The sequence below is a fragment of the Cryptomeria japonica genome, chromosome 7 (genome assembly GCF_030272615.1).
Source record: "Cryptomeria japonica chromosome 7, Sugi_1.0, whole genome shotgun sequence".
NCBI lineage: Eukaryota > Viridiplantae > Streptophyta > Pinopsida > Cupressales > Cupressaceae > Cryptomeria > Cryptomeria japonica.
The window spans coordinates 589586467-589605962 of NC_081411.1; the positions used below are offsets into that span (position 1 = coordinate 589586467).

The following is a 19496-nucleotide window of genomic DNA, read 5'->3' on the forward strand; positions in this document are numbered from 1 at the left end:
ACTGATTATTGAGGCCACTAAAGGTGCTTCAAGGATCTATTGGAGAATCAAAAATGTCATCAAGGACATCTTGTCCATGATTGTTTGGCTGGAAGATTTTTAAATTCAGCATATCTACAAAGAGGGGAATGGGGTGGCGGACTCTCTGGCTGTGATGGGTCTAGAGATAAAAGGAATGAGGTGCTGGAGGCACCTAGATTCTCTCACTGACAAGTAGAAGGACCTTATTGGGAATGAACAAACTGCCTCTATCAAGAAATGAAGTGCCACTTTCCTTTACTCAATATGTTTCTTTGGGCCGACTACTATGATACGCTACTGTTGGGATTTTCAAATTCAAATTGGGTGAGCTTCACCTTGCTGGCTTCTAGTGGTCCCCACCTGCTCTGCCAGATGTTGACTTAGCTGGCCACCTATTTCTGTGTTGTTGATGGGTTGGAGTGCCAACTTTTGATCATTAATAACAGCAAGGGCCCTAATTATTACAATAAATGGAACCTTAGAACTCGCCATAATGATGATCTTTGCAAGTTGGTAGAGATCTCTAGAGGTGTCCCTTCACATGCTTCCCAGAGCTGGCAGACGCATGCCTTGGGAAACAACACCAAAAATCATTATTACACCTTGCATATTATTTTGGCTAATTACCTGTTTGTTTTCTCTTAACTCCAGCTCTAGTTTTCCTCTCTGCATTTTTCCTTTCAGGCTAGCATTGTATCTCAACTTCACTCTAGAGGAAGCTAGCATGGGAGGGGATTTAGTCTGGGTTGAACCAGACATAATTGATGACTATTTTCATAATGACGTGTGTGCTTGTATGTATGCTAAGGAAGGAGGAATCATCCTGTTCATGGAAGCCATGAAGGGATTTGATGAAAACCTCTCAATGCAATTTGTCAACAATTGGAGGATAGGAGGGTGGTCATGGAGGATATTTTGTTGGAAATCAATGAAGAAGTTATCACCTAGGCTATGGGTCTCTCCACTAAAGGGAGGAAATGGAAGAAAACTAGCAGGGTTGCGGACAAAAACAACATGAACCGCTTCTTCAAAAAGGGCGAGGAACTGACCAGAATACGTGGGGGATTCAACAAGGAATGTTTATCCTACTCATGGGATCAGGTTTGCAAAATCATAATGAAATACTTCACCCTCGAGGGAATGTATGGTGTGTTGTACTATTATCACTTCCCGCTGCTAAACCACTTTTGCAACCATGACACCATTTCTTTTCCTTTTTTTTGTTGCATGCTCTTGAGTCTACTGTCAAAGATGTCCACAGTTGTATGAGCCAAAAGGGAAATTTTACCATCCTACACTAGGGGTTAATGTTTAGGCTTTACAACTTTCATAAGGCCCTTTTCCCTCCTAAACCTATCTCGATTCAACCCGCCTCCTCCATTCTGGGTGACCCTGAAGGCTCTAAAAAAGGATCCAAGAAGTCTTCAAAAAAGTCGATGACTCCTTGTCAATCCCCTGACCTTGGCCCCCCTGCCCCCCGTAAATTGGGGAAAACAATAAATTCAACCCTTCTACTATGAAACCCACCTCCAAGAAACCCAAAAAGGAGCCCAAAATCCTCCTTGTTGAGTCTGATGTTGAGAAGGGTATCACCCCGCATAGATCCCACAAAAAAAAATCCAGGATGAAGCAAATGGTCATGAGATAGAATTATGTCAAAGATGATAAGGAGGATTACGAGAAAGTAGAGAGAGAGAAGGGGAAGGAGGATCTAGAGGCCACAAAGGGATTACATTCCTCCAGTTTAGGCACCAATGTCCCTGACTCAGAGACCATCAAGGAGGATACCAAGAACACCTCCCCTCATTCCAACACTCCCCTGCCCCACACCTTGGAGGAGGATGGTAGACACTCTGATGGTGGGAAGACTACTATTGATGAAGCAGAGAAGAAAGAGGCGTAGCAATGGTTGAGTTACAGAGCTATCTCTGAAGATCTTAATGGTGTTAAGAAAAAGCTGGAGCACCTGGAGTCCTATGTCAACAAGATTGGAAAATCTATTGTCAAAGTGATGCACTCGTCTACTACCTCTCTATGCTTTCTCCACCAAGATAAGGCAAATCCGGAAAGGCTAGGAAGCAACACCACTAAGGAACTGTTCCAGTTCTTGGCTGATGACTGGACAAGGCTCATGCTCTCTAAGCACACGGGTGCTGATAATTAAGTTGTATGGTTGGTTTCTTGCCTTCTTGCTTTATTTTTTATCACTGGAACGTTTGTTTCCATGGTAATATTGCTACTTTTAACAGTTGTTATAGTAATGACATTATGATGGTTTACTGTTGGTTATGGCGCTTGTTGGATGAGATTGGTGTCAATCTCAAGTTATCTAATAGCGGCAAGTGGTTTTTGTTTTTGATTATTAGAGTAGGGATTGGATGACTATCGCGTGTCTGCAGTGCATGTGCTAGTAATGGTTTGTCTGTTTCTTTTGGGTCAGCCCCTAGTTTTGGCTTCTTTTTAATCAAAATCAAGTCCAAATAACATAATAACAAGTCCTAATAACATAACAAGTTTCATCATAAAAATTCCATAATATAATAACATAACATGTTCTAACATATATAATCTAAGAGCACTCGTGCATCTGATTTGTAGTCCTCTTCACTCCACGTGAAGATGACTAAGATGCATCATCCTGTTAGATGTGCTCCTGAGATGCACCATCTTGTGTGTCTGCAATATCAGTGCCTGCACCCTCATGTACATTATTAAAAGATAACATGAGAAGAAGTTATGTGTGTTTAATTCAAATGACTTGCATAATTCACTCATAAAGTAATTAAATAATGAACATTTAAAATAAATTACCATATGACTGTGCTCTGTAATACCCTCAGTGGTACGAGGAGGTCCACTCTCATGAACAAAAAAAGTGGTTGCAGTCAAGTCCTATACAAAAAAACATTAAATCAATTTTGATAATTTCTATAAAAGACAGTAAACAATAGATAAATTAGAATTTATTTTTTTAATCGTGACCTCAAATGACAATGTCGATGGTTGCATTTGGCTCAATCTCATAGCCATTACAAGATTGATAGTGGTGTCGACCTGAAAAACATATATAAAGCATGAATCAAACTTGTATATACATAAATTATAAAGTATATAAACACTACAAGTTTATGGAAGAAAAGAATACAAATGGTGTCTCATGTGCAGCCAAAGTCACTAATGGGTGAGGACGTACACATGATGCATCATCAAACAACCCAGAAGCCTACAATTGCAAAAAATAGGCATGAATCAGAGTTGTACATAAATTAGTAAGCATATAAACACTTCAAATTAATGGATGAAAAACATACTAGGGGTATATGAGGTTGAGCCTCAGTGATCAATGGGTTGGGGTGTGAAGAACTGCCAACCTCAATGTTACATGAAACACCCTACAAAGTTGAAAAAAATATTATACACATTATTAAATTCAAGTTTGAATTATTTATTTTAAATGTACTTCAATGTATCTAGATGAAAGTGCATACTGTAAATGGGGCATCGACATCTCGAGGTATCGAGGTAAGATGATGGCAATCCCTCGATGATGTGGTATGAACCCTCCTTTGTTCAAAAAAATTGACTTCTGTTACAGTTCATATGTGTATATATATTGAATTTAATATTGCACTGTAAATTATATAAATAAATTTGTAGCTCTGTAAGATGATCATTGTCTGCGCATAGGAGATTAACATATGAATAGATGATATCATCATGTACACCCTCACCAACATCATCATATCCACCATGGTCTGCATCAGCATTGACAAGATCACCATCCCCTCCATGGGTAGCATCACTCTGGGGACCCATACATATACCCCCGCAACTCATGCAAACATGTGCTATGATGGGGGCAACCCTCACCTGGTGCAACTTCTCTAACAAATTTCTGAAAAGGGCACTCAATGAACCAAGAAAAGATTCAACTCCTTGATGATGAAAGGTGCGAGAAGAGGAACAAGGGGATCATCATGCACACAATTTATAACTCTATCACTCAATTTGGCCCTTGGCCTATCCTGTGGCATGCCTCGGCTAACCCCCTAGAATGATCTAGTGTCAAAGTAATTGGGTTTTTTACCCAATTCAAATTCAGCCCATAATTTTTTTCAAAAAATACATCGACACCTCATGATTAGAGTGTGGTGGATGGTCAAATACCATCCACAAATGCTCCCAAAAGCATGCAGTTATCTATGGGTTCCTACACCATCTAATAGATATATATGGCTTCTTGGGATTTATCTCCTCACCGGTTTTCGAGTTCACAAAATAACGTTTCAAATCATTTTATGTTATTTTCAACTCATTGACCTATTTATAAGATAGACCATTACAATAATAAGCATGCATGGACTCCCTCCACGTGCGATAACTATCCAACTCATCATCCAATGTCTGTATAGAATGGACAATGCCTTTCATACTATCTGCAAGGCATAGTAGCTGGGGAGGAGGATGAGGGTCATGTCTAATAGTGTGAATATCCCTCATGAGGGAAGCAATATTCCTCCTCATACTCTCCCTCAACTTCTCAGGAGTAGGTGGAGGTGGAGGGGGTGGAGGTCGAGGGGGTGGAGGTGGGAGTGGGGTGGAGGTGGCATCTGACCTAACAAATCATCTATGTCAAACTCATCCATGATGTGAATATATAATGCATATATATACAAACATGAAAATTTATAATTACTATTTAATTTACATTTCACCTTCCAAAAAAAACATAATTAAATACAACATTTAGAAATATAAATTTAAATATTCAAACTTTTACGCATGATTAAACTAGAGAGAGAGAGAGAGAGAGAGAGAGAGAGAGAGAGAGAGAGAGAGAGAGAGAGAGAGAGAGAGAGAGAGAGAGAGAGAGAGAGAGAATGTGAGTGAGAGAGAGAGAGTAGCTAATGAGAGAGAGAGAGTGAGATAGATAGATAGAGAGAGAGAGAGAGAGTGTGAGTGAGTGAGTGAGAGAGAGAGAGAGACAAAGAGAAATTTAAATATTTAAACATCTAACTATACACATGTATAACATTTAAATATATGTAGCATTGGGGTGAAAATGGTTCTAAGGAATCTTATGTCATAAAAGGTCCTACTAAGGGGTCCTAGGTATCTTATAATGTCCTAGTTATACTAAGGGGTCCTAGGATATCATTTTAACTTCTAACTATACAAGTTTAACATTTATACATAACATTGGAAACATATAGAGTGTAACATTTCAACATATCAAAAAGAAATTTAAACATTTTTAAAACATCTAACTATACACATGTATAACATTTAAATATGTGTAGCATTGGGGTGAAAATGGGTCTAAGGATGTAGTAGGATGTATTAAAGGGTTCTCGGTTTCTTACAGGTTCAAAAGATGTCCTAGGATGTATTAAGGCATCCTATAATGTCTTAAGAGGTCCTAGGATGTACTAAGGGGTCCTAGAGAGAGAGAGAGAGAGAGTAGGTAATGAGAGATTGAGAGAGAGAGGGGGGGGGGTCATTGTTCATTTTCTATCTATAGTTTATTGTTTATTTTCTATTTAGGGTTTATTGTTCATTTTTTTCTAGGGTTTATTGTTCATTGATTTTTTGTCTAAGGTTTATCATTCGTTTGTTTTCTGTCTAGGGTTTATTGTTTGTTTGTTTTTTGTCTAGGGTTTATTATTCATTTTTGTTTTTCTTTTTGTTTTCTACCTTGGGTTTTAAGTTAACTATTTTTTATTTTTCATGTTTCTACAATATTTGAAAACTAAAAACAACTTTTTTAAACATAAAATTAAAAACATTTTTTTACACTATTAAACAAAAACATGTGTTCAGGATAGAATCCAAGAGGTGGGGTCGACTGAAGATCTTAGGATGTCTAAAACTGATCTTTTATCTAAATACCACTCCATCATTTCTAATGAAGAGACTTTCTGGAGACAAAGATCTAGAGCCTTGTTCCTAAAGGAAGGAGATAAAAACACCCGCTTCTTTCACTTAACTGCTCTTAAGCATAGGGCAGCCAATAGAATATCTAGACTAACTTGCAATAAAGGAATCCTAACAGAGGATTGCGACATCAGGAAGGAAGCTCTCAAGCATTTCAGTACCTTGTTGGGTGAAGTGGATAACCTGGATTACAGTAAGAAAAATACCCTTTTACAAGTTATCCCTTCTATCCTGTCAGAAGCTGACAATCGCCTCTTATCTCGTATTCCTTCTAATCCTAAAATTAGAAAGGTAGTGTTCTCCTTTCAGGATGATAAATCCCCTGGCCTGGACGACTTCCCCATGTTTTTCTTCCAAAAATTCTGGCACATTGTGGAGGCTGAAATTTGCAATGGTGTTAAGGAATTCCTTGGCTCCAGAAGACTTCTTAAGGAACTGAATGCCACTTTCATTGTCCTTATCCCAAAGATCCTTGAAGCTGATTCTCTTTACAGGTTTAGACCCATCGGTTTGTGTAACTCTATCTACAAGATCATTTCCAGGGTTTTGACTTCCAGGTTGCTAGATGTTCTCCCAAGGATTATCTCTATCCAACAGAATGACTTTGTCCTCGAAAGATAGATTTTGGACTCTATTATATCTGTTCATGAAAATATCCACTTCCTAAAAGTGGTGAGTAAATAGGGATTCTTCCTTAAGTTAGACATAGCTAAAGCTTTTGATAGAGTGAATTGGCAGTTTCTCCTCAAGATCATGAAATCATTTGGTTTTGGCGACAAAGTTATCCAGCTCTGTTCTCAACTCATGGAAACTTCCTCCTCTGTCGTTATTGTTAATGGCTCCTAGTCTAGTTTCTTCAAAAGCTCCAGAGGTCTCAGATAGGGAAACCCCATCTCCCCTATCCTATTTACCATTCTTGTTGAATGCCTAGGTATATTCATCCTTAAAAATGTGGAAGAAGGCACACTTAAGGGTCTGAAACCTTCTTCATCCAATGTTGTTTGCTCCCATGAACAATTCATTGATGACTCTATCACCATGGGGGAAGCCACCATCTTGGAAGCCAAAAATATGAAGATCATTCTGAATACCTATGAATCTGCCTCTGGTCAAAAAATCAACTGGGATAAAAGTTCTTTGTTTTTCATCAACACCCCAACCCAAAGGCAAATTAGGATTGGTAGGATTCTTGGTTGTAACATATCTAAGTTTCCTTCTACCTATTTGGGGCTTCCTCTTTGTCTCAAGCCTGAGGATTCCTTCTGGAATAAGTTAATTGACAGACTCAGCCTAAAACTCGCTGGCTGGAAAGGGGTTGTTCTTAGTCAAGCTGGTAAAGTCACTCTGCTCAAAGCCACTCTCCAAAATCTTCCTGTGTATGCTCTTAGCTTGTTCAAAATCCCCTCAAAGTTTGCAGAAGCTATTGAAAGAATCCAAAAAAATTTCCTTTGGTCAGGTGTGGAAGTTAAAAATAGAATCCCCCTTATTGCCTGGAATAACACCTTAAGGCCTCAGGTGGGCTGGGCTTAAGGAATATTAGTTCTATGAATAAAGTTTTATTAGCCAAGCAAATTTGGAGATTCAAAGGGGAGGGAAGAGCATGGAACTCTATTTGGAAAAATAAATATCTCTATATGCAACCTTCTGAGAAAGAATTCTTTGACAACTCTTTCTCTGTTGATGGATCTGTCGCTAAAAGGATGGGCTGCTACTAGTAGAACCTGGAACCTTGGGGATGGGAGGAAAATAAGATTTTGGGAAGATAGATGGATCTTTGATAAACCTCTGGAGGAAATCCCTATCCTTTAAGATTGGAAAGACAGTTTCAAATGCAGGTATGGTGAAATGGTAAGATATTACTGGAGAAATGGGGACTAGATTGACTTTAGCCAGCAGTGCCTGGATCTCAAGTTCCTTTAGATTGCTCTTTCTGCTAAAATCCCTAGAGACAACAAAGATGACATTCTGATATGGGGGAAAACTCTAGATGGGAAATACTCTATTTCCTCTGCTATGGCTATTCACAATGTCCTGGTGGAAGCTACTCCCATCTGAGCTAAAGTCTAGAATAAGAACTTAGTTCCCAAAGTCAACATCTTCTTTTGGATTTTCATCCAAAATAAGATATTAACCTTGGATAAACTTCATAAAAGAGGTATTATTTTTCCTAATAGGTGTTCTCTTTGTTGTAGGGAAGAAGAGACAGCTTGCCATATTCTCAATCAATGCTCTTTTAGCCAAGACATCTGGAAAATCATCCTTTCCAGGTGGAACCTGAGCTGGGTCTTCCCAAACTCTCTTGGTGACACTTGGCTTCAATGTTACTATCCTAACTCCAATCCTAAAATTGTGGAGACCTGGAGACTTACTCTACCGATTGTTATCTGGAATATATGGAAACAGCACAACAACAGGATTTTTAGAGATAAAAGGGCTATTCCTGAAGTGGTTGCAAATAAAATCTTTAGGAGTAGTTTTGAATGCCTCTATGGTACTGATCAGGGACTTGTTGCTAAAGATGATTTCAAAGACAAATGAAATCTTTCTATTACCACTACTAGCAAGGAGAAAGGTAGAGAAGGTCTTGTCCGGTGCTTCCCCCCGAAGGGATGGATTAAGGCTAACTTCAATGGGGCTTCTAAAGGAAATCTGGGTAAAGCTGGATATGGGGGCATTATTAGGAATTTTGCTGGAAGTTGTCTTAAGGCGGTGGCTAGTCCTCTAGGGAATAAAACTAGCCATTTTGCTAAAGCCTCCACTGCCTTGAATACCTTAATTATAGCCAAAAATCTCAATTATGATAAAATATGGCTTGAGGGGGATTAACTTAATATTATTAAGTGCTTAAAGGGGGAAGCGGAGCCTTCTTGGTCTATTGAGAATATCATCATGAAAGCTAGAGAGATCATCGCCAGTTTCAAAGAAATTATTATACAACATGCCTTCAAAGAACAAAACAGTGTTGCTGACTGTTTAGCGAATATTGGAGTTAACTCTGATGCTCAAATGATTTGGCACGAGAATGATCTCAATTTAAATATTAAAGAGATCCTCAGAAAGGACTGTTATATGGGAAGAGAAGGACAATTAAATCATGACAAGTAAAAAACATTATTTACACCTTGCTGGAAAGGCCATCATTACCTGGCACTGCGGCAAATCTCCTACTATCTCCAATAAATCACTGCACGCTTTGTGGGTTACTCAGTGCAAAAATTTGAATAGCATCAGGAAAGAAGGTCTCAATTTGCAGAGAAATAGAGCAGATAGCTTGCATTCGAAAAAGCGAGGAGATCTAAGACACGAAGAACCTGACAACACGTCGACCTGGAAAGCAATGCCTAAAGTCTGGGTGAAGATGGAGAAGGGCTCTCTCACTAGCTTCATGGAAAAGCTTGAGGACTATGACAAAGGTAGGGTTAACTTAGCTGTTTCCAAGATTTCTGAAAACTGGTCTAATGGCTCTTTTAAACTTTATAGAGTTAAATTTAAGCTAGACGCTAGGCTTATTTCAACTATGACTGGAATGCCCCACACCGAGCTTAACTTCTTTTGAGACCTCAAGGTCTCCAATAATGCGGTTACCCTGTTTTCATGGAAAGCGAAATAGTGGGCCAAAATAGGCAAGGCTATCGGGGGCTACTACGAAGCTACAAACATCAAGAAGTTGTGGGGCTGGGTCTTGAATGCAATCATGGAGTATATTACAGTTGAAGGTCATTTCTCCAGGGCCCACACCTACCACTTTGTGCTCTTAAACCATTTCAGACACGACAAAAAAGTGTCTCTGCCCTACTACCTTTTTCGATCCCTCTCCAAGTCCCTCAACAAACACGGGACTAACCCTTCCAGCCCGATTCTCCACTATGAGCTCCTGTTGCTCATCTATGAGCATTGCAAAACCCTCGCTCTGTAGGAAAATAAGTGGATTTCCGCTTCCCCGGGTAAAAGGAGGATGGAAGAGGGAGATACTAGCAAGGAGAAGGCGTCATCCAGGAAGAAAAGGAAAAGTGCCCCCGGGTTGGAAACTGAGGACATTGTCAAGGAAAGTAGTGGTATGGAGACGGATGACTCTAATGGTGAACACAGCTGGAAAGAAGAGGAGCTAGGCAACAAGGAAGAAAGTGGAGATTTCAAGCCTGGTCAAGATAGCCCTATTCTAAGTGATCACCCTGGTAAGGACAATAGCCATCTAATGGAAGAAACGGCTCCCAAGGATAATGAGGAAACCGAAGTTAATTCTGAGAAGGAAATAAACAAAGGCTCTGAGAAGGATTTGAGAAGGATAGCAAGGACAAGGAAAGTGCTGGTGAGGGGCTTATCCTGGATAATCTCAAGAAGCTCTCGGAGGCCAGAATGGATTTTGACAGATGGACCTATGAAACCCTAAAAAAGTTGGAGAAGAAAGGGATAAATTTGGATAAAAAGAGGGAGGATGAAAATAGAGAGCATATTAATTGGAAGCAGGAAATGGAGAACAAGGTAAAATCATTGGAATAGGGAAAAGAAGCGATGAAAAATCTGATGGGAGTTATCCCAAGTATCCTCTCTGTTGTCACCAAAAACCTGGAGGACATTGCCAAGGTCTTTGACCATACTCCTAAATTGGTTGTGGATTTTGACCTGGAGGAGGAGACCATCTAGACTAGAAGTGGTGATGCTACCCCGACGAGCAGGATTGCGATGAGAACCAAGGCCAGTATCAAGAAAGTTGTGGGTGCTACTACCAAGGACCCACCTAACTTCAAAGACAACATCAAAGAGCTACAAGAAATTAGCAGCACCCTGGCTAAAGCCCTGGAAAAAATCTGATTCCTAGATGGCCTACTGACTTTTCGAGGCTTTTGTGGGTTTTCTTCGATTTTTCACTGGTTTTTTCTTTTTAGTTCTGTTCCTCTCTATTTCTCGTGGCTTTGTTGTTTAAGTCTTGCTTCTAAAGGGTTTCAAGGCCCCTTCAAAACCTGTTTTTTCATTAATAAAAAACAAAAACATTTTTCCAACTTTAACATTTTAACCTACTCGCTACAATTAAAAATTAATAAAAATTAACATGTTTTTAGAAAAATAATAATTAAAAATGAAAAAAATATAAAAAAACAAAGGTACGTACATGGAATGAGGAAAAAAATGGTCCAGGGGGTCGGCTGGCAAGTTGAAAATGGGCACCCGTGCTTCCTGAAATCACTTACCCATTTTCTGAATAGTGAAAATGAGGAAAAAATGCCTAAAAATAAATAAATACATTTACAAAATGGGCGCCTATTTTTTACAAATCGGGCACCTGATTTGTAAAAATCGCGTGTTCGTTTTGCTTTGTGGGCCCGAACCAAAACGAAAAAATGTGCACCCCTTTTATTCATGGCTTAGGCCCTTGAAGTGAAACAGGCGCAAACGCCTGTTTCTAGTGGGTGGTTTTCCCAACCTGTGGACTTTCGCAAGATTGGGACCCAACTTTCAACTCTTACCATAATCCTAACCTATCTAGTGCTTCGGTTAAATCTTCACAGTCTAGATAAGAGCCCTTCTCCCTCATCTTCTAGTGAGTCCCTTCCTGATTAGAACCCTGAGAAACGCCAGCCCTTTCCAAGCTCTCTTGATCATTCCTCTCTTTTTCTTTTGTCTGATAAGAAATCTATTAATGATGTTCTTTCTCTGGCTAGAAATGGGGTTGTGGATAATTTTAAGATTTTTAAATGGATTTTCCATGAGATTAAGGATATCCAGCTTAAACAAAGAGCTTGTAGCAGCAGTCTGGAAGTTGTCAAAGAAAAATTTAAGGAGATGGAGAAAAATGCAAGTGGTGGATGAGATGAGTCCCAAGTCTGAGAAGGAGTTGTCTTTTGCCATTGAATGTCTTAAGACTACTATGGAGGCTTTTGACAATTTTAGGAAGGGTTATGAAGCCAAGATGGAAACTTTGGAAAATGAAAATGCTAAAATCAAGGAGTCCATCAAGATGGTTGTTAAAACTAGCTGCAAAGTGATTGTTTCTATTGTGGAAAGATTTAATAATATGATTAGTAACTTTGAAGAGTAGTTCCACCTGAAGGAAGTGGTGGATGTGGATGCCAATACTGAACATGATACTTCTTCTAGACCACGCAAAAGGACTAGAGGTAATTTAAAGAGAAAGGTAGCTAGACCTCCTCCAGACTTTCAGAAGCCCAAGAAGATCACTAAAACAATGATCGCGATTGAAAAAGAGATGGAACAGTCCATTAATTTGTTGGATTAGGGATGTTGTTCTGGTGTTGGTTCTTTGCTGGCTTTTATGTGTTTTGTGCTCTTTTCTTTTTCGTGTGTTATTTTTTTGCTATGTTTGGTCTTTGTCCCTTTGATGTATTGTTGTTTATTTCTTTTATGGGGTTGTTTAGTTTTTGTGCTCATTGTTGGCTTAATTTCTATTTTTGCATTAATCAAAAGCTATAAGAACAAGTCTTGTTGTCTCTTAAAGAAAAAAATAAAACAACCAATTCAAAGGACTCTAAAAAAAATTCATTTTGTGCCACATTATTTTTAATAAAATATCATTTATTTGTAAATTGTATAGTGTAAAAATTTATTTGTCATCTATAAGAACAACAAGCCTTGTTGTCCAAAAAAACATAAACAAAACCAACCAATTCATAAGATGAGAAATTCCATTTTGTCACATTATTTTAAAATTAGTTACAATCCATAAGATCAACAAACCTTGTCTCAAAAAGCAAAAAAAAAAAGCCAATCCACTAGAAAAAAGAAAATTTATTTTGTGCCAAATTGTTTAATATGAAAAATCATAAACAGTTATTTCTAAATAGTATATTGTAAAAATTTAGCTGCCAACTGTAAGACCAACTTTAAGAATGAGTCTTTTTGTCCTTAAACACAAAAACAATATATTTTTATTCATAAACAATATATAGTAAAAATTTAGTTGTCATTTGTAAGACCAACTTTAAGAACAAGTCTTTTTGTCCTTAAACATGAAAACAACCAATTTAGAGGACTCTAAAAAAATTTCATTTTGTGCCACATTGATTTTATGAAAAATCATATATGCTTATTTGTAAACAATATATTGCAAAATTTTAGTCGTCACCTATAAGAACCTGTATTGTTTTCTAGAAAAGGAAAAACAAAAACAGCCAATTTAGAGTACTCCATAAAAAAATTATTTTGTGCCACATTGTTTCTAAGAAAAAATCATTTAAGGTTATAAAATAAATATTTTCCAACTATGAGACCAACAAGCCCTTTTGTCTCAAATAGTAAAAATAGAATATACCAGATCATGAGAGAAAAAATTTCATTATGTGCCAAATTGTTTTTGTTTATGTTCAGGGTTGCTCCCCTGTTTTGTTGTTGTTTCTTGCTAGATTGGCTGTTGGTCGGCTGTTGTAAAACTTTAGGTTTCTGGTCCTTGTAAAACCCATTTATCCTTATAAAAAACAATAGGTTGTAAGTTGCCAACTATATATGACAAGTAAGTACAAGTCTTGTTGTCTCAAAAAAATTTAAAAAAAACAACAAATTTAGAGGACTCTAGAAAATTCCAATTTTGCAGATATAAGACCAACTATAAGAACAACAATTCTTGTTGCCTAGAAAAGCAAAACCAAAACAACTAATTTAAAGGACTTCAAGAAAAATTCATTTTGTGCCACATTGTTTTTAATAAAATAAATTATGATTATTTGCAATTATTATATTGTAAATTTTTTTGTTCTTCCCATAGTATGTTGGTTAAGTGGTGGTGTTGTTGTTGTTTTGTCTACCAAGATTCAAACCCTCACATGATTGTTGATCCAATGTGCTCATAGGAGGAATCCAATGTTCTATAAAACCAACAAGCCTTGTTGTCCTGAAAAATCAACCAATTAAGAAGAATATAGAAAATTATCATTTTGTGTCACATTATTTCTAAATTAGTTACCAACTCACAAGGTTGTCTCAAAAAGTAAAAACAAAATTAACCAATTCATGAAAAAAAAGAATTCATTATTTGTAAACAATATAATAGATCAACTATAAAAACAAGTCTTGTTGTCCAAAAAACAAAAACAAATACAACCAATTTAAAGGACTCTACAAAATTTTCATTTTGTACTACATTGTTTTTATTAAAAAAAAATTATGTTTATTTGTAAATGATATATTGTAAAGATTTAATTGCTAACTATAAAATCAACTATAAGAACAACCCTTGTTGTCTCGAAAGAAAAAACGAAAAAATTCCAATTTAGAGGACTTTAGAAAAATTTCATTTTTTGTCACATTGTTTCTAACAAAAAATTAATTATGATTATTTGTAAATAATATATTGTAAAATGTTATTTATGAACTATAAGACAAACAAGTCCTATTGTCCACAATAACATAAAAAAATCAACCACTTCAATAGACTCTAGAAAAAAATCATTTATGTTACATTATTATAAAATTAATTAGCAACCCATAAGATTAACATTGATAACTAAATAATTTAATTGGAGGAACTCTAAAAAGAATTCATTTTGTTCAACAAACCTTGTTGTCTCCAAATGTATAATAAAAAGTAAAATCAACTAATTTAGAAGATTAAAAAAAGTTTAGATGAATGTGAATGCTAGAATGAAGTGAAACCTTTCCATTCAGCAATAAAATTATCTTTAAATTCACGTAAAATAGGACAACCAATAACAATTTTATATTTTATTTACACAAATTTCAACCTTAATTACAAACACAAAACCATTCATACAATGTTTCAAAGTTGAAAATTCTTTTGACTTGGTACATTCTTGTGAAAAAATATGATAACAAACCTTAATTCCTAGAAGATTGGATTCCTTTACGAGGGATATGGAATTCAAGCGGTCAAATTTGTTAAAAGGGTTCTAAAATTTTAACCGGTCAAACTTATTCCCCCAATACGGTCAAACTTGTTGGAATTTTACACAAGCCCTAGGACAACCATATCTGAGCTTGCTATCTCACTATAAATTTGGCTTAGGAGGAAGCAGTTTGAAGCAATTGTGTTGTGCTTATCAGTTCATCGTGGAAGGAATTGGGAGTTATAGAATAAGCATAAAGGAAGTTGGGCATATTTGCTGGGTGAAAATGGGTTCTAAGAGGATTTGGACTGATATGTTCAAAGTAGATCAGGGGACTGCCATGAGCACTTATCCAAGCTTCAACCAAGGTTGGCTTGCTTTGCATCTACATTTTGTTCTCTTGTTCTTGTTTTTTTTTTGGGTATGCAATGAAAAGTTTGAGAAATTTGATTTGTTAGATTCATTGATTTGTAGAGTTAAGATTTTTTTATTTTCATTTTTTTAATGTGGAGGTTGAAATTATTGAGTTTTTAGTAGATCATCTCGTTATTTAATTATTAGAGTGTCAGATCTCTAGAATTAGTAATAGTTATTTGTAGAGTTTAGATTGATTTTGTTCTGTAGTTGAAATTATTGAGTGTTCACTAAATCATCTGGTTATTTAATTATTAGATTGTGAGATCTCTAGAATTAGTAATAGTTTTTGATTAAGGAGAAAACAGGTTTTGAAGGGATCCTAAAACCCTAATAACAAATAGTAGCAAACAGAAAACACACAAACACACAGCCATGTTGTTATTTGCAGAGTTGAGATTGTTTTTTTTATTTTGCATGTCGAATGCATATCTCGTATTCTAAAGCCACCATAAAAATAAGATTTGTTTATCGTGTTTTGATGGATTATGTACTGTGATCCAAAACATTAATCAAGAAAAATTGCTCACATAGTTTGATTCTAAAATTGGTAAGGCAAGATAACCATACATCATTTTTTAATAGAGATGAGGTACAAAATTGATATTAACTATTTGATTGTTATAGAGTGTGATATTTAAGTACAGTACAGATCTATCTAGTAAGTAGTAAAAATTTACATGGAATTAGTAATAGTTATTTGTAGAAGGTTCCACTGGCATTGAAACTTGATTTGTAATATTCATTTATATGGAATTAGTAATAGTTACATGTAGAGTTGGGATTTTTAAATTTTTCTTCTTCTGTATGTCTAGGTTGAAATTATTGAATTTTCAATAAATCATTTTGTTATACATTTATTAGATTGTTAGATTGCTATTTCTGAGAATATATATCTAGTATTTTGAAATCATGTTTGATTTAATGGTCAAAGATGAATTTTGATAATTAAAAATAAGGTTTTAGTATCATCTTAATGATGGATCTTTTAGTGTGATCCAATATATTATGAAGAAAAATTGTTATATTCAGAAATCTACAAGCTCGGATAACTATTCATCACCGTCGAATAGAGACAGGTATAAAATTGCTATTAACTATTTAATTGTTATAGTGTGATATTTAAGTAGAGTGATACAGATCTATCTCATACTTGTAATAAAAAATTTCATCTATTATATTTTAACTTTTATTATTTCATAGATTATATTAAATAAATTTGAATAATTTTTTTATAAGAAAATGTATTTATTCTATGACTCTCTATTTACTTCCCACTCACTGCACTAATATTCTTTAATTTAGACTTTTCTATTTCATTCAGCTTTGTTGTACTACTATTCAATAATTAAATCTAATTGATTTTATATTTTATGCTTGATTTCATCATTTAAGAATAAAGGTCTTACTAAATCTGCTTCCCAATCTTACACTAGAATAAGGATGCTAAGTTGAATACCATTAGGTCTAACCTTACCTAAATTGCATTTTCAAGATCCTTATTGTTTTTACCTTTTGATTGTCATGCTCAACAACTAGACTACATTGATATTTGCTTTGTTTTTGATAAAGATAAACAGGCTTTACAGGACCTGAAACCCAAAGTTTTACATTGATATTTGTTTTGTTTATCCCATATCTGACATTATTTGTTCTATTTATCTAAGGACGGCTTCATTGTAAACCCATTCCATCTACCTAAATGACAAATTGTAATGGAATTAAGACCCTTTCAAAACCCTTTTCTCTCTCTATATAATATACATAGAATAATAATATTATTCAACCTTAAAATGTACTGAATAAAATACAGGCTGAGTTTTAGGGTTTTTTTAGTTTGTTGCAGTTAGGTAGACTTCTTGTCAACTTTTCCCAGCGGATCTGGATCTAAGTTTTTTTCTATGTTTTTTCCTGTCCCAGGCGGAGCAGCACAGATCGAGCAGAGGAACCCACAAACGAAAGCGAGATGGAACCCTAAAAAAGAACAGATCGATATTTTGGAGTCCATATTTGACTCTGGGAACAATAATCCAAGCAGAGCCGAAATACAAATGATCAGAACCCGCCTACAGGAGTTTGGAGAAGTGGGAGACGCTAATGTTTTCTATTGGTTTCAAAACAGGAAGTCCAGAAACAGGAAAAGACAGCGCCGTCTTAATGTTACTAAAGAAAATGAAGATGAAATTTCACCATCGATTCAAACCAGTACAGCCAATCCCACTCAAACCAATCCACCCAATCCCACTCAAGCCAATACAGCCAATCCCATTCAAACCAGTACAACCAATCCGATTCAAGCCATGGAAAAATCAGGTTTTCCCACACTGTCAGCTTCTAATTCTTCATTTGCCAATCAGCAAATCCAGCAAACTCAACAAGTTTCTGCTGATCCACACATTAACATGCATCAAGGAGGGTTACTGAGTGGAGGTACAACATACCCATATAAGTATAATTCCGCAATATCATCTTTTCCACAAGATTATTCTTCGTTTCTGCTGCCTGAAATGCAATCCTACTCATTCGATCATTATCAGAGCCATGAAGCTGCTATCCCTTCTGCCCTAACTGAAGCTCGTCCTGGTCAGTATTAATGCATTGTTATGTTTATTTAGATCCATACTTCTAGAAATAAATTACAAACCCAACAGAAATTGTATCTTGTCTTGTATGACAACGCTTACAGAATTGGATTTTTTTATATATGTACATTTGGGTATTTGCAGATACAAGAGTGGGTTATGGGAATGAAGATTTGTTAACTGTAACGATTAATGGTATGAAATATAAAGCACCAAATGGGCCTATCAATGTGAGGGAGGCCTTTGGTCCGAATGTGATCATGGTGGATACTGCTTGCCAAATCGTCCACACAAATGAGCAGGGATTCAGTTTGCATGGTCTCGAAGAAGGGGGAGATTATTATTTGCTAAGTATATATCTACAGCATTCTTTTGTTCTTTTGTCTTTTCTAATGTGCTTGATGAGGGATTGAATCTAACTTAATAGTTGTTGTTATGCAGATAACCCAGGAGGAGCAGCTCCACTGGCTGGATTTTCCCAACTCTAGGATAATTTGAAGCTTTCTGATACAATCTGGGCATCATTCTGAAGCTTTCTCAATGTCCAGATAATCTTGGGAGTCTTGAATAACATGGATAATTTGAAGCTTTCGGATACAGTCTGGGCATCATTTTGAAGCCTTTTCACTGTTCAGACAATCTTGGGAGTCTTGAATATAGGCATTCAGTAATTTTTTATTGTTTTTCTGCGTCTAACAATTTCTTTTTGCTACTCATGATAAGAGACAAATCCAGATATTATTGTCCCCTTCAATCTTTATGTGGAGTCAAAGACAAGTGCGATTCAACTTTGTATGTCTGAAATCTATCGGAGATATTCAGATGATTACATGATGTTTATGAATTGGCTTGAGAAATTGTTAACAAGGGTTTTGTTCATCATTTTATATATATATATATATCTATATCTATGATTTCACTTGGAAAATTGAAGCTTGGAAAATTGAAGCTTTCTCAATTATTGGACAATCTTGGGATTCTTGAATAACATCTGTGAATAATGGTTATGAACATTTTATGTAATTTTTTAATTGTTTTAAACATTTTTTTCTGCTTTTATCATGATAAGAGAGAGTTCAGATGTTATTGTCACCTTCGATCTTTATATGGACTCACAAACAAGTGTAATTCTACTTTGTATGACTGAAATTTATGGAGATATTTCAATTATTACATTTTCTTTTTTATTGGCTTGAGAAATAGTTAACTAAGCAAGGCTTTGTTCATCATTACAAATAAATTTATATAAGAAAATGCGTGTTGACATTAAAGACTTTAAAATTAAATTTATTTATATTTAGTAATTTATGTTTCATATTATCTTTCTAAAATATTATTTTTATTTTGTTTTTAGGTAAAAAGGCATAAGTGGTATTTTATTAATAAAGAGTGTTACAATCTCCGCTCAGTGCTGGCGCTGGTAGGAAAGAGCGGAGAGGAGAAAACCTCCACCTTGCCACTTTTTAAAATATTATTTATGAATATGATTTATTATAATTAATTTTCTTTTAAATTTAAGGAATAGTTCATTGGAAGTTATTTTTATTTAAAAGAAGTGGCAATGGACAACTACTTTTTGCTAATCCAAAACATTTCTGCTAAACTCAAATAGAATAGATATCTTAAATATTCAAAGTATCACACATCTTTCATCATATTCATAAACCTTGAGAGATAGGTCACTAAAAACATCTAAATCTAATCTAGTGTTGGTAAGGTATATGAAACTTGCTACATTTTTAATAAATCA

At 35.7% G+C, this 19496-nt stretch overlaps 1 protein-coding gene across 1 annotated transcript; it reads left to right on the plus strand.

Annotated features, from left to right (window-relative positions):
• Window positions 1-14959: 14959 nt before the first annotated feature.
• On the plus strand, window positions 14960-18648 carry LOC131049656 (WUSCHEL-related homeobox 9). The gene is made up of 4 exons (XM_057983725.1): window positions 14960-15118; window positions 17085-17747; window positions 17891-18097; window positions 18188-18648. The coding sequence occupies exons 1-4, from the start codon at window positions 15037-15039 to the stop codon at window positions 18232-18234; spliced, it is 999 nt and encodes a 332-aa protein (XP_057839708.1). The 5' UTR covers window positions 14960-15036; the 3' UTR covers window positions 18235-18648.
• Window positions 18649-19496: the final 848 nt, after the last annotated feature.

Excerpts from the sequence above, each read along its gene's own strand:
- LOC131049656 (XM_057983725.1), top strand. The coding sequence starts at position 15,037 with ATGGGTTCTAAGAGGATTTGGACTGATATGTTCAAAGTAGATCAGGGG. Across the intron at positions 15,119-17,084 it reads TTATCCAAGCTTCAACCAAG|GCGGAGCAGCACAGATCGAG; the intron begins GTTGGCTTGCTT and ends TTCCTGTCCCAG. Across the intron at positions 17,748-17,890 it reads CCTAACTGAAGCTCGTCCTG|ATACAAGAGTGGGTTATGGG; the intron begins GTCAGTATTAAT and ends GGGTATTTGCAG.